This window comes from Camelina sativa, chromosome 15 (genome assembly GCF_030686135.1).
Source record: "Camelina sativa cultivar CO46 ecotype springtype chromosome 15, ASM3068613v1".
Lineage (NCBI taxonomy): Eukaryota > Viridiplantae > Streptophyta > Magnoliopsida > Brassicales > Brassicaceae > Camelina > Camelina sativa.
The window spans coordinates 6081467-6097403 of NC_141894.1; the positions used below are offsets into that span (position 1 = coordinate 6081467).

Below are 15937 nucleotides of genomic sequence, written 5' to 3' on the forward strand. Positions count from 1 at the left end.
CAAAAGAAAAGTGAGTGCATAATTATAATTTATTGTGTTTGAATAGAATTGAGTGGTGGAATATGATTAATGCATAATTTATTTTATTTTCAGTTATAATTTTATTTTAATGTGTGAATTAAATGTATTGTGTTAATTGGGTCTTAAATATTGTTTACGCAATTAGCATTAAATGAAAATCAACCAATAAAGAGAGAGTGAAAATGAATGGAAAATGAATATATATATATATTAAAGTGAATTATTTATGTGGCTAACTCATTTTTACACATTGATTGTTTAAAAGGAATATGAACATCTAATTCTCAAATAAACTTGATTTTTTTTGTTAAAACCAACATCTGTAAATTTAAATTTAAATTTAAATATGAAAATTTAAAAAATAAATATGAATAGATTAGAAAGGCAAAAAATACAAAAGAAATATTTTATTTTTATATAAATAAAATAAAAATTGAAAAATGTTAAATATATAGAATAACTTCTAAATTAAAATATATAATCAAACTAGGCCTGGGCATTCGGTTAACCATTCGGTTTCGGTTCGGTTGTATTCGGTTTCGGTTATTTTGGATATAGTAATATAGTAACCATTTGGATATTTTTGAAATTTCGGTTCGGTTCGGTTCGGTTTCTTTCGGTTCGGTTTCGGTTTGGTTATTTAAATAAATAACCATAACTAACATAAATTATATTAACATTAACCAAATAAACCAAATATAACCAAAACTAACCGAATATAACCAAAATTAACCAAATATACAATAACAAAAATACAAAAAAGGGAAAAATATGGATTCAATTTTACAAAATAGTATTTAACTTTGTAAATTCAAAATAATAACATTTACATATATTGATTATTTAAAATATTTAATTGTTTTAAATCTAGAAATAATTTATATTTTAAGTTTATTTTATAGTTTTGCATAATATTAAGTATATAATATTTGATATCTTCTAGGTTTTCGGATATTTCGGTTAACCATTTAATTGTCGGTTCGGTTCGGTTCGGTTTCGGTTAGTTTGGATATAGATTTTTACTAACCATTCGGGTATTTGAAAAATTTCGGTTCGGTTCGGTTTGGTTTTTTTCGGTTCGGTTTCGGTCGGTTATTTGGTTATCGGTTATTTTGCCCAGCCCTAAATCAAACTCTTACAACACATATGAGATATAACAACATTTGATATTGATGGGAGATAAAGAGAGAATGATTACTTTATAAGATGATAATCCAAATTAGATAATGGAGATGAATTTTTAAAAATAAGAACAATGTAAAATATATATCATGCAGTCTCTAAAATTAAAATTTAGCATTAAAATTTACAATGCTATTTCATTTGGTTTTTTGTAACCTATACAACAAAAATAAGAAATCAAAAATAAATGATTGAAAAATGATTTGAGGTATTGTGGAAGAGAATGAGAGAAATGGAAGAGAAAGAGAGAATAGGAAAATGTGAAAGTAAAAGAATGCTAATATGAGAGAATGCTTATTTATATGATAAAATTGATGGAAGTTACAAAAGAAAAGTGAGTGCATAATTATAATTTATTGTGTTTGAATAGAATTGAATGGTGGAATATGATTAATGCATAATTTATTTTATTTTCAGTTATAATTTTATTTTAATGTGTGAATTAAATGGATTGTGTTAATTGGGTCTTAAATACTGTTTAAAGAAATTAAACAATTAAAAAACAAATAAAAAATAAAAAAATTAGAAAGCATTAAATTAAAACCAACCAATAAGGAGAGACCAAAACCTTACTTATATATATATATATATATATATATATATATATATATATATATGTGATATATCTTGCTTATTTAACTGAAAATAGTAAAGGATTTAGATATGGTTTAAAGATTAATTAACAATCAAGATAATAAATTAACGATCAAGAGATCACACAATCCATAACAAAACCTTACACATGATTATGACTTTGCAGATTAATTTGCGGGAGTCATTACACCATCACTCACTCATACATACTGCACAAAAAGTGTTCCAACAATATGTCAAAGACATCACATTTGATTTTATATAACCTGAATTTGTCAGTATTATTTATTCAGCTGCTTTGTCCAAATGGGTTTGTACCATATTTCAGAGAAATAATTAACCAGAATATATCTCATCTCACCAAAGCAAAAACTCGGTCAGTTGTATATCGCTTAAAAGTTGGCATCTTATGGCATTGGTGCTTTCATTTTAAGAAGCACTCCTAAATCTATTTTCTCACAAGCACTCGTTATACCGCCAGCTTCGTTGAAAGGGCACCCACATATACCGGGTGTAGAAACGGTGGATGATTCGTTGGTTTATTGTATCACTATCACCCATATGTCAAAATCTGTTCTGACCTAGGGGACATTAATACATTAAACAAGGGATGGAACTAACTAGTAAACCTCTGTCCCACCATTTTTTTTCCCTTTGTTCTTCTTTCATTTTGCTTTTGGGTTTATAAACTCTTTCTCTTTTTCTTTTTTTGCAAGCCGGTTGGTTGATTTGGAGTTGGACTAAACTTGGAACATAAGAAGAGCACACAAGAGGGAGACGATACTTCGCATGAAAATATCCTAACTGGTCAAGTTTTCCAATATTAAGGGCTTGTCCGATTTTAACAGATCTAAAGTACCTCCTTGGTCCAACCATGTGAGCTGAAGCCATAGCCCCATGAAAATGGTCAAGGTCAAAAACAACAGCAACATTCTTCTCCTCGTCAATGAAGAAACTCCCACCTTCAGTTTCAACCGGATAACCAGCGAGCTCTCTCATAAACTTGTTCCATGAGACCGTATGGGGATCAATCTTAGTCGTAACCCAAATCTCCATGATCTGACATCTTTTCATGTGTTGGTGTAACACGGCGAGCTGCTCATCTCTGAGACAAGATAAAGTAACATTGTCTTTTGCATCAGAGCAAAACGGAAGATACAGACTCGGTCCAAATCTCTCTGTTGTGAAATCAAAACAGAGTAAGATATCTTCTTCAATAATCTTTCCTCCACCACCAACTACTGTTGTTGTTTCCCTTTTAGCAGCAAAAAAAGCATTCCCTTTCAAAGACACACTACGTTGATGAGACCATATAAACCACTCGGGTGGTTCGACATCATCAACAACCCTCCATGAATTAGAGCTAAAATCGTAGATTTCGTACCCAAGAACCGTTCGCTGCTCACCGAAAATTCTCAAGATTTTGTGGTTACGGTTCTTCTTGTCATAACCGATAGCATACCTGTCCAAGACGTCGAAATTTTGTCTGGGATGGATCCACATGGTTTGACCCAAATAAGGATTCCATACCAAGAGCCTTGGCCTGTCCTCGAGGACGCACAGCAATAAACCGTCACAATGAAAGACTCTATGTACCTCGACTTGGTTACGTAGGCTTACTTGATTTATAGATGGATCAAACAAGTCCCCGTGGTTGCGGATTCCTTGGAGATCGAATTTCAAAGAACAAACCCTTGAATCCTTCATCATAAACCCTAGAAACTGCTTCCCTGTTGCTTTTTTTACCAAAAATCTGGTTTTTAGATAAAGCTTCCCACTTTTTGCAAGTAGATCGTGTTGCTCCCAGAGATGTCAATGGAACTCTAGACAGTAATTCCCCTACCAAATCACATGGAAGATCTGATATTGTCGTCATTCTCTTCTTCTGCAAAACGGACTTACGTACGATGGAAGAAATTAGGGATACATAGAGAGAGAGAGATAGACAAATCTACCCTTTTATTCCAGCCACTAAGAAGAGGACACATCGTCATCCTACACAAACCAATCTTACAAAATTGACCAAAAACAAAAACAAAGAGAAACCCAACTAAAAAGCCCAAATCTGTGTAACTGAGAGAGAGAGAGAGCAGTTAGTTATATGATATACTCAAGTTAAAAAACGACAACGTTTGTCTTAGAAATCACTTTCGGTCGGAGAAGGTTCGAGCCAACATAGGATCGACTCCGAATCCGAGATTCAGGATTTTTGGAAATGGCGGCTATGTCAGCGGTTCTGTCTCTGGGTTTAGGCACACTTCGGCCTTCGCATCGTTCTTTATCATGTTTCGATTCTCTTCGGCACCAGACATCTTTCCTCCGTTGCCAAAGTCTCATCTCTAGAAACACGACGAGGTCTCCGCTCAACAAGATTCTTCAGGCTTGCCTTCAATCCAGTGGGTATCTATTCTTAAATTTTTACTCAGTTTCTTCAAATTTACAACAAACATCATCTGGGTCTTTTGATGTGATTAGATTTCCTGGGTTTGCACTAGATTTGACCAGTATGATTGTTTTGACTATATAATCAATGACTCTGAATCCTGTACATACATTGTTTGTTCTATTGGTGCCATCATCCATTGAACATTCTGAGGTTGTGTTTAACTGTTTATAGGAATTCAGAGATATCTATGTGTCAATCTATGGCTTCTTTGTAGCATTCAACACTATCATCATTTTTTTTGTGACTATGGTATGTACTATGTATGTTGTGGTTTATTAGATTATGCAAATGCTGATGAAGCTTTGGTGTCATCATCCAATGAACGGTCTGAGGTTGTATTTATGGGTACCGGAACGAGTGAAGGGATTCCTCGTGTCAGCTGCCTCACTAATCCTTTGAAAACATGTTTGGTACTTTTTTTTGGTTTTGCTTTCATCTCTTCTTTTATTATGATTCATCTTCGACGATTTCAATGCAATCCCTGTGAGAAAAATATCCTGTTTGGTTATTCTAGGTATGCACAAAAGCAACAGAACCAGGAAACAAAAATAGGAGACTTAACACCAGTATTCTTGTTCGGTACATTAGACCATCTGGAACAAGTAACATCCTCATTGATTGTGGCAAGTAAGTGCTGTGAGATGAGTAGTATCAATGTGATTCTTCTATTTATCACGTTATAGTTAGACATTAGAAAGAGGGGTTGAGTCCATCTTTTTTCATATAAGACATTCATTTTGATTATTGTATGCTGACTTCTTAACTCCCTTGTCTTGGCAGATTCTTCTACCATAGTGCACTTAAATGGTTCCCCACCTTCGGGTTAGTTTTTTTTCCGTCAACCATTAAGGTTTCAGTTGTCAAAAATTGATTGTCGGGAATCCCCCCTATTTGATTCTGATGTTTCTTACACGACTTGTTATTATTTGTTATACTGTGAACAAGTATGTTTAGCTGAACTCTCTGTTTATCACTAGTTGCTTCTAATAATCCGCCACACTGTGATTGTTTTATCGTTGATTCTATGGCCATCCCTATAATACCTAGTTGTGTTTTTCTTGTCAGGCTAAGAACACTTGATGCGGTTGTAATTACTCATTCTCATGCTGACGCAATTGGAGGTCTCTGAAACTGACAAGTTAAATCTTGCCCATCCATCATTTTCTTGTTCCATGTTTTTTTTTTCTCCTGTAAAGTCATGTGTTGTCTCCTTAATTGAAAGTCTTGTTTTGTGCTATCTAGGTCTTGATGATCTCCGTGATTGGACAAACAATGTCCAACCTCACATACCGATTTACACTGCTACCCGTGATCTTGAGGTTTACCTAGTTTTACCTACACTCCAAAATGTTTCCCTCATCTCTCACAATGCTATTTAAGTTGCTAAATAAGGCTCTCCACCATGACATGTGAATCTCCTTAGGTGATGAAGAAGACCCATTATTACTTGGTTGATACAAGTGTGATCATACCCGGTGCTGCGGTCTCAGAGTTGGAGTTTAAAATCATACATGAGGACCAACCATTTGTGGTAAACGATCTAAAGGTAACACCTTTATTTCTGGCTTATAATCATCAACAATACTATGTTCAGTCATCATCTTGGCGTTGCCTTAGACATGAATTGGATATTATAACTGTTTCAGATCATCCCATTACCTGTGTGGCATGGAAGTAACTACCGTTCCCTTGGTTTCCGGTTTGGTAATGTCTGCTACATAAGGTAAACACACTCACACTCACTTCCCCTCTTACCATTTTTGTGCCAGAGTTTGTTCATGAATATCAGAGCCTTTAGTTATCAATGATAACTTATCATACTGTGATAATTGCAGCGATGTCAGTGACATACCGGAAGAAACCTACCCGCTCCTTAAAGACTGTGATGTCCTAATTATGGTAATCTCAACTCTTTCACATATCACATCTATTGTTCTTTCTTCAACAAAGATAACTTATTACCCAAGACACATATCTTCCTCTCTCTAGGATGCTTTGAGGCCTGACCGGTCTTCAGCAACACACTTTGGCCTCCCAAGGGTACAAAGCTTGCTTCCCATTCTCCTCCTTATATTTGATTCTTTCTCTTGGAAACAAGAACTATGCAATTTATTCGCAATCATCAAATTCACATTCATTCCCACTTTTCGTTTCCTTCCTTCAGGCGTTAGAGGAAGTTCGGAAAATCAAACCAAAAAGAACCCTTTTCACCGGTACAATCTGTTAAATCACACATTGAATACAAAAAAGGTATACATCCTTTTCTTGTGCAACTTTTTGAGTAATCTTTTTTTTTTTTGTTTCCTCTGAAGGAATGATGCATTTGATGGACCACGAGAAGGTGAGCGAAGAACTGGAGAAACTTATGGACACAGAAGGCATCGATGTCCAATTGAGCTACGATGGTCTTCGTGTACCAATCTCAATTTAACTCGGTTTATTCATATTTTTTTACCCCGGTATAACCGGTTCATAACAAATCATACCTTACATAAATACATTTTTTTTTTTTTTTTTTGTATTATCTTGTAATCTGTTCACAAAAAATCACTCAACAAATTTTTATTGTAAGCGATTTGGTTATATAAGTCTTGGTTTGCGCAAACCGGTCTGATTAAAACAGCTGGTTCGTACGGGGACCACCACAGAGAAACGGAGACAATGGCAAGAGGAAGACCAGAAACGGAGAACACGGGAACGGATGTGTTCATAAGGGCGTCTGCCAAGTCGGCGACCAGATTGCATGGCTCTGTTCTGGTTACAATCCAACTGTGTCATGGCACGTGTCCCTGTCGGTCCGGTACGGTCCCCTCGACCGGTCGCTTTCACGCGTGTCTATTACATGAGAGGATTCCCTCAAAATTATTACATTATCCCTCTCTTCTTCTAATCAAAATAATAATAATTGAGTTTTTAAGTATTTTGAAATTTCAAAATATGTAAAACATATGTTATTAACTGTTTAGAGTTTGGTTGTAGAACTATATAACGTCTTATGAAAACACTAGTTTATTAAAAACAATAATTGAGAGAATGGCTGTGCATGTTACTAATGTAATAAGAATAAGTGGTAGAAAACGACGTCGGCGAAAACAAAATCAACTATAGGAAAGTTAGGTGCGACTGTTACAGAAATTAAATTACACTTTTAATGGGGGTTAATCATTAAGTATTGTATGGAAATTTAATTGTTGAATATAACTAAATGGGGTCAATGTGTTAGCTCAATCATTTTCATAAACAAAGTTGGCCCTACTATTTTTTTTTCCTGATATATGCTGTTCCGCTCGTGAACTCTCGCAGCTGTGACTTATTGACTCTCCTACTCTGTAACTCACTAGTCACTAACCTTTCAGACTTAAATAATACACACACCAAAAAAACGAAATAGATTTGTCCATCTCATGTTGCTTTGGAAAATCACATATCAAGAGGACCTTCACTTCGTAAACAAATAATTAATCAATCAGACCCTTGTTCTTAGTTGAATCAGATCTATACTGTGTCACAATCAGTCATTAGAATCATTCAAACTTGTTAACACATGCAAGATATCTAATGATCTAGAAAATGAAAAGAGTTATTTTATGTGGTGTCAGAATATGATATTTGTTATAATTCTATGCCATGCATAGCTGACATGAAGACAGAGACGTATAATCTTTTTATAGACCCATGATTTCAGGACAGTTGAATAGAAAAGAAAAAACTATATACATTGCTTCCCAGCTCCCCTAGTTTCATCTAAATTGATATTTTATTTTCATGTCAGCCTTATTGTTTTGCTTCTAGTTTACTGAGAATAGACGATGAGTTAATTTTCTGACCTATACGAGAAACTCAGTTTTCGACTTAATTTCTAGAGAGTTCTCCGTATGTCTGATCGTGAAGATTTAACTTAAACCATATGACCTCGACACTGTGTGATTTACGAGGCACATTAAATAATCCTTACTTTAAACTAATTAGGCTATATATATATATTCAAATATTTTCAAATTTTAAAATAAAGATTACTACTTTTGATATATAACACATATAATTAGATTAATGGGTTTCTTATAAAGTTAGTTTATTGTGTGGGGTGAGCTGGTGTTTCATATTGGGAAGAGGATCGGACAAATCACACATTAAGAAAAGCTAAAATTATTGTGGAATAAAACAAGAACAAGACAAAAAGACGAAACATTTTGTATTAGTATTCATTTTTAGATTACCTTTTAAGTGTAAGAGTTACCCAAAACTTTTTTTGTTTAGGAAAATAACTTACTAGGTAAATGGTTTTGGCAGTTGGTATTTAAATGCAAACGCAATTAATTATGACGGCTGCCAACGTGTAGTAAATTTTCTAACAGTATACATGTAGCAGTAGCACCTTAATAAGAAAAAGAAAAAACGAACAAGAGCATATTTTATACTTATCTATAGTTCTGTACTAATATTTATATATCGATAATTTAAACTAATGTCATATTCTGGATGCATGGGAGTCACCAAATTGAATGACTATATATGACTCGATTAGACATTTATGAAATTTTCTATTTATATACTATATCTTTTGCATGCTCTCCACAATTTGTTAAAAGTAAAACAAATACTTCATTCCCTCCACCCCTCCCAAAAAATTATGGTGGAGAACATGTAAATGGATTATACCGGAAACACATATATATGTTTACATTTAACAACAGTGTTCAAATGTCTAAATCTGAAAAATTTACTTGATAGTACAGAACCATAGATAAGTATATAAATATGTATACACAAAGCTGGAAGTGCAATATTTAAAGGCAGGTTAATTTGATTTTCAGGTAAAGAAGCACGGGGTGTGTTTGACAAACAAGTCAAGCCATAATATTATATATGTTTATTTTTGGTCTTCAACATTTTATTTTTCACAATACTTCAACATTATTTTGTTAAAGGGTTTACCAAATATTATTTTTAGTCTTCATATATATCATTCATTATATTCTCATATTATTTAATAATAATAATAATAATAGTGATAATACAATATATTATTGTTATTATTATTATTATTATTATTATTATTATTATTTGTATATATTGCATGGTCTTTATTGGCCCGGCGGCCCTTTGGAACGTTGAAATTTTTTACACTTCTCTATCATTCCTTTTCCGGCATAATTTTGAAAATTTTCTTTCAACTTTTGTATTATACGATTAGATATATATATATATATATATATATATATATGTTACTATGTATCGGTCATTTAATATCCATTTACCATTATGTGTGTATAATCTTCTAGAATTTTGTATATTTGGGTCATAAAGTAGGTTAGGGCATGCGGCACTGACACATGATTAATCCTTTTAAATTCTTTTCATCAATCCATTTGATGTAAACTCTCTCATTTTTAATTTTAACATGAAAAGCATCAAATGAAAAGGAAAACAAAAAAAGAAGATGCAAGAGAAAGGTTACCTTTCTTGCCCAAAACCTCAAATATATAATCAATGACTCAATCATAGCTTAGTTCTGTAAATGACAGTGTAAAGCTGTAAAAATAATGAAACTCAATTCAAAAGTTGATTAAGTTCTAAACAAAACACTAAATTTTTGGTCGGCAATTACTATAGTGGACCATAAATAAGTAATTTTGTCACAAACTTTTTATGTGCGATACATAAACTATAGTAATTCTCATTCAAGAAGATAGTGAAATTTATAATTCCAAAGCAAAATAATGCATATGTCTACTGCTTCTCGAGAAATGTAAAGAAAAAAACTATAAAATTGCAAAGACCTCTCTTTCTGCAAGCTTTCCCACAGAGCTTGTGAGAAAGTTATATTTATCTTTAGCCATCGTTCTTTACAAAAATAAAAAAAAAGTAATGTAAAATATTCAATACAGTAATAAATATTTCAAAAAAAAAAAATACGGAAAAGAAATTTGCAGGCAATGATAAAGAAAGGACAATATTGCTACGAAAACAAAATAAAAGAGCAGAAAACGCCATTTTTTTTCTTAGCGGTAGGGTTCACTTTCTTCTTTAATTTTTATTTTTATTTTATTTTTTGAATTACTCGGTTTCAAATACAGAGAGAAAAAGAGAGAGGAAGATAAAATAGATAATAGAGTTTCTCTTGTCCACAATCTCTCTCTCTACTTCTAGGTATATTGGATTTGCATCCATCTTTCTCTTTTCTTTTTAATTTAAATTTCTCAACTTCTTGGTTCATATGTTCTGTGAAGTAATTTGTTGTTACCCTTTATTTTGTTTTCTTTGAGATATATATTTCGTGTGGATTTTCAAACATGAACCAGAAAAGAGTGGATAGATATATTGTCTCTTGGGTTGAAGCCAAAGAAGGCAGTTAATATATATACACACAATCAAAGAAGTCAGGAGATTATATATATACAGTATATATAGCTAGAGAGTCTCATTTCTTGTATGTTTCTGTTTAATCTTCTCTTTTGTCTCTTTTTTTCTTTTATCAGCATATGTCTGTATATATAGATAGATCTGAACATAGTTTTGTCCATTTCTAACTTATTTGCCTTCTTTCTTTTTCTTTTAAGGTTCTTGTTTTTTTGTTTTGTTTGGTGATGATGAACAAAGACATGTTACTTCATCAGCATCATCATCAACCACAACAACAAGTACAGCATCAACAAGACGAGAATATGTCGAATCTAACATCAGCTTCTGGTGGTGATCAAGCAAGTGTCTCTTCGGGAAACATAACTGAAGCAAGTGGCTCTAACTACTTCCCTCATCATCAGCAACAACAGTTCTGTGTTCCAGATTCATCACAGCCTCAAAAGAAGAGGAGAAACCAACCAGGGAATCCAGGTTCGTGTGAAAAAAAATAATACAAATTTTTGTTCTTTTCGTGGTTTTGTTTTGGACTGATTCATTATTCCAATTATTTGATACAGTCACCGTCTTGGAAATTTATGGGTCTTCTCCCAAAAAGAATATTCTTTTTACCCTTTTTGTTCTCTTTACCATCTCTATTCTAATCTAAGAAAAATAAATCCAAAACCAAACTACTATATTAGTTTTATCTTTGAAATTTCTGAGTTTTGTTGGGTATGTTTTATATAGTTTTGTTTATTATAATTACTGTTGAAAAACCAAGATGACATAGATTTTTTAAATATGAAACTGTAACTTTATTAGTGTTTATTGAAGTTTTCTGACAATATATAATGGGTCAATATATATTTTTTTCAATTTTCAGACCCAGAATCAGAAGTGATAGCTTTATCACCAAAAACACTAATGGCAACAAACAGATTCGTGTGTGAGATCTGCAACAAAGGTTTCCAAAGAGACCAGAATTTACAGCTTCACAGAAGAGGTCACAACCTACCATGGAAGCTGAAACAAAGATCCAACAAAGAAGTCATAAGAAAGAAAGTCTATGTCTGTCCAGAAGCAACTTGTGTCCACCATGACCCATCTAGAGCTCTAGGTGACTTAACCGGAATCAAGAAGCATTTCTGCAGAAAACATGGGGAGAAGAAGTGGAAATGTGACAAATGCTCTAAGAAGTATGCTGTTCAATCAGATTGCAAGGCTCATTCTAAGACTTGTGGCACCAAGGAATACAGATGTGACTGTGGCACTCTCTTTTCTAGGTAAATTTAAACTCCTTTTTGCACTCTCTAATAAATTTAAACTCATTTTTAAGAAAATAGTAGTAGGAATTATAATTCGATATTAATGATCATAATGAATAATAGTATGAGATATACGATGTGGTGTTGTAAGAACTGGAGGGACACATGGTACACAGTTTTATCTGTTGTGCTATGAGTAATTTCAATTAATTTGAAAAAGGACAAAAATGGTAGCTCAAAAGAATCTTCATTTATAATAGGGAGAATTACTAGTTTGACCCAAATTGAGCAATTAATTGCTAGATTAGCTCCTAAAATTTGAGGGTCAATTGAGTTAGTTTCATACCGAAAATACCCTTTTTTGCTTTGTTAGGAAAAAAACAAAAGTCAATATTACCCTTTGAAAAAAATTCCTGCAATTTCGAATTTTTTTTTTTATATAATAAAAGTCTGCCATACATGTAATGGCAGACTAATTTGTAAGTGGCAGATTTATTGTTGTTGGCAGTTTTTTTTTTGCAGACTTATTTTAGATAGCAGATTAATTTGCAGAATTTGACGGCAGATTTGTTTTCTATGGCAGATTTATTTGAAGTGTGTAACGACAGATTTTTCATGGACAGCAGATTTTCTTAACACGACAGACTTATTTATAAAGTCATGACAGATTTTCATTGTTTTAGTCAAATTTCTAGGAATTTTGTAGCAGATTTTTTATGATTGTTGCAACAGTTTTATTTTTCACTTAAAAAATCTGTCACATTGCGACAGATTTATAAACGTAAAAATAATTGCTAGTTTGACATGTAGTGGTGACAGATTTTTTTTTAGTTATAACTGACTTTTGGATTGTAGGGAAAATCTGTTGTTTGATAACAGATTTTCGAAAGTCTTTTTAAAATTGCTATATTGACCCACATGCGCAATATACGTTATGGCAGATTTTCTTATGTTATGACAGTTTTTTTTTTTCTTACTAAAAATCTGCTGCTTAATAACAGATTTATTATATATGAATACAATGATAACAGTTTTGTTTTTTGTTGATATAGTGACAGCAGATTTGTTATCTGTAATGACAAATCTATTATTTCGCGTTTGATAACAGATTTTTTATAACAGATTTTTTACAGAGTAATGACAGATTTATTAGTGCCTTTGGTGACAGATTTATTTTAAGTTAAGCGACAGACTTTTGTAGCAGTTGCCATATGTGGCGAGAATCTAGGGTTTACCCTTTTTTCTCTTCTGTATCGTGCCTCCCCTCCCCTCTTTTCTGTATCGCGAATTTTTTTTCTTTTTTTGGTTCATCTTATCCGGCACAAAAACCCAACAGATTGAGTTTCTTTTGGTGTACCGTAAAACCTCTCCGTCGCCGGTAGTTGTATCAATGTTTCGTGGTAGAGAAATAAAAATAAACGCATGTCGGGTTTGTTTGGTTTGATAAACTCGATTTTTCTCTTTTTATTTTTATTTCCTTTTACAATTTTTTTAATACACCAAATTGGGTTTTTGGTAATTTAAACAGAAATTTGTGTTAATATAGTTTTCCCTAAAGGGAGGGTGTCAATCCAGCAATATTTTCTCAAATTTGTGTCATTCTCGTCCATTTTCACTTTATAATATGGAACTAGTTCAGGGTACTTTTCTTCATTTCTTTTTCCCCCTTTGCAAAATAAAATTATTATGAGTTATTTTTTTTCCTTGCATTAATCATTCATCTTATAATACATATGTGATTGCTACATGCTTTAGATGGACCACATGACTTTTATAGGTTCTCTCCATGTGAATAAACATAGACTTTTATTTTAACCATATTGATTGATCATTTCATGAAGTCTTTTTTTTTTTCTTTTCTTTTTCTGGTGGTAAATTTAACAGGAGGGATAGTTTCATAACTCATAGAGCATTTTGTGAAGCATTGGCTGAAGAGACTGCAAGAGAAGTAGTACTGCCTACACAAAACCAGAACAATCAACCAAATCCTCTTTTGATTCGCCAATCTTCTTCTCATCCTCATCCGCATCATCATCAAACTCAACCAAACATAAACGTCTCTTCTTCTTCTTCATCCTCTCACAACATCATCAATAGCCTTCACTTCGAGACCAACAATGGTACTAGTAATGGCAACAGTAGCAGCAACCATCTCCATACGTTTCCCATGAAGAAAGAGCAACAAAGCAATGACCATATCATCAATTACCATCATAATATCCCTCCCTGGCTTGCTCCTCATCCGCATTCTCATCAGCCACACGATCTCACGTCTTCAAACCCTAACCCTAGTAACGGTGGAGGACGAGGGTTGTTCACTCTTGCTTCTCCGGCTATGTCAGCCACCGCATTACTCCAGAAAGCAGCCCAAATGGGTTCTACAAAGACACCAACCACGGACTTGGAGAGGTCAAATCATAATAACAACCTCACGACGACAATGGCATCGATGATGACGTCGCCGTCTGTATTCATCAACTCCAACAACAACAATCAAAGTTTGTTCCAAGACTACAACGCATCCGGGTTTGATCATCACGGTGGAGAAGAAGCATTTGAAGATACGTTTGGCGGGTTCTTGAGAACAAACGAAGCTACAACAATCGCTCCAGCCGCAAGATCAGAGAAGAGTAAAAGCGGTGGAGGAGAAGGTTTGACGAGAGATTTCTTGGGGCTAAGACCGTTAATGTCTCATAACGAGATTCTAAGTTTTGCTGGTCTTGGAAATTGCATCAATAGCTCTGCTTCTGATCAGCTTCATCCAAAGCCTTGGCAGGGTTAGTTTAGTTTTTTTTTGCTCATATAATATTACTATAAATCTATCTAAAATTCTTAATATTAATGTGTATATATTTAAATATATAGGTAGTTTCGTATTTTCATATATAATCTTTTTCTTGTGTTGCCTTTCGTTTTATAAATTTTTATTATCGCCAAAGAAGAATCAAAATGGTGCAAGTTTATACGGAAACATTTGATTAAATTGTTACGTTTCGTCTATTTCATATTTATTTGCCTTTTCTTGGATTATACTAGAAACAAGCGATCATGATTATTGGTCAACTCAAAATTAATTTTCTTGGTTATATTATTCACGTTGGGAATTAAGAAGAAAGATTGGCACGTACGTACGTAGGTAGGTCCGGAGGTATTTTAATCACTTGTATTTACTAATTAATTAAGAATGCTCATGGTTGTATTGTATCTTTGTAGTAATTATTTCTCATTTTATTACATGAACAAAAATTAAAATCTTATCTTTTTAAAAGTATCAACCTATAATTTCATTATTTTTGGTTCCTTTTTGTTTTGATGAAAATATAAGAGTAAATATCTTGACTTCAATTTTCCTCCAGCTCCAAGTCAAACACATTTTTTTCAATATAAAAAAAGCCAAAAAATTTAGTCTTAACCGTCCTTTTTAAATATTTTACTTATGATCATTACAAATTCATGATTAGGTAATCGAAATCTAAGTAAAGAAAAAATGAAAATGAGAAAAGAAGAAAGAATGAATATAAAAGAAACCGACTATAAAATGTGGCACATGAAAAGCATATATAAAGGAAAGAGGAGGATATGCATCGGATTCGATCTAAGGGTGACTCATCTTTTGCTAGAAAACCTATTTCGTTAATTGTTTTTCTTATTGGATCTCATCTCATGCAGGCACACAAGTGGGATCCAACAAGAGATAGGGACACATCACGTTTTGCTTGGTGGCATGGCATGTATAATATTATTTATGCAAATCTATTTATCAGGCATGGACATAATTAACTTTATAGTATGCTATTGCTGATTACACACTAAATCTTCCGTTTAATTGATGATTAATTTAATTAGCAGTTCTTCTTTTCTTGTTTTTTCAACAATGTTAGCAGTTAGCAGTTCTTCGTCAATTGATAGTTCAAAATTTTAAACTAATTAATTATATAATATACATCCCGGGATTATTCTAAAATCCATTTTCATCAAAATGAATTAAAATAAAATTAATTCTATTGTGCTCTAGTTGATCAGATACATAGTTTACATGGCTACAATTTGATTATATTAATTTTGTGTGTGTGTGTATGTGATACTC

The 15937-nt window shown here is 32.9% G+C and overlaps 2 protein-coding genes and 1 pseudogene across 4 annotated transcripts; 2 read left to right on the plus strand and 1 right to left on the minus strand.

Annotated features, from left to right (window-relative positions):
• Positions 1–2388: 2388 nt before the first annotated feature.
• LOC104748177 (F-box/kelch-repeat protein At3g13680 pseudogene) lies at positions 2389–3752 on the minus strand (annotated as a pseudogene).
• Positions 3753–3838: 86 nt separating this feature from the next.
• Positions 3839–6848, plus strand: LOC104745646 (putative hydrolase C777.06c). 2 transcript variants are annotated; one of them, XM_010466947.3, is made up of 12 exons: positions 3839–4193; positions 4523–4653; positions 4758–4870; positions 5024–5065; positions 5309–5364; positions 5486–5562; positions 5667–5789; positions 5890–5966; positions 6079–6142; positions 6233–6283; positions 6408–6456; positions 6556–6848. In XM_010466947.3, exons 1-12 carry the CDS (start codon positions 4013–4015, stop codon positions 6672–6674), a joined length of 1083 nt encoding a protein of 360 aa, XP_010465249.1. In that variant the 5' UTR covers positions 3839–4012; the 3' UTR covers positions 6675–6848. The 2 variants fall into 2 exon arrangements, with proteins under 2 accessions (XP_010465249.1, XP_010465250.1); XM_010466948.3 differs by having other exon boundaries at positions 3883–4197.
• A 3375-nt stretch (positions 6849–10223) lies between these two features.
• LOC104745647 (protein indeterminate-domain 11) lies at positions 10224–15706 on the plus strand. Of its 2 annotated transcripts, none has more exons than XM_010466949.2 (5): positions 10224–10393; positions 10804–11077; positions 11469–11868; positions 13735–14627; positions 15520–15706. In XM_010466949.2, the coding sequence occupies exons 2-5, from the start codon at positions 10831–10833 to the stop codon at positions 15546–15548; spliced, it is 1569 nt and encodes a 522-aa protein (XP_010465251.1). In that variant the 5' UTR covers positions 10224–10393; positions 10804–10830; the 3' UTR covers positions 15549–15706. The 2 variants fall into 2 exon arrangements, with proteins under 2 accessions (XP_010465251.1, XP_010465253.1); XM_010466951.2 differs by having other exon boundaries at positions 10386–10673.
• Positions 15707–15937: the final 231 nt, after the last annotated feature.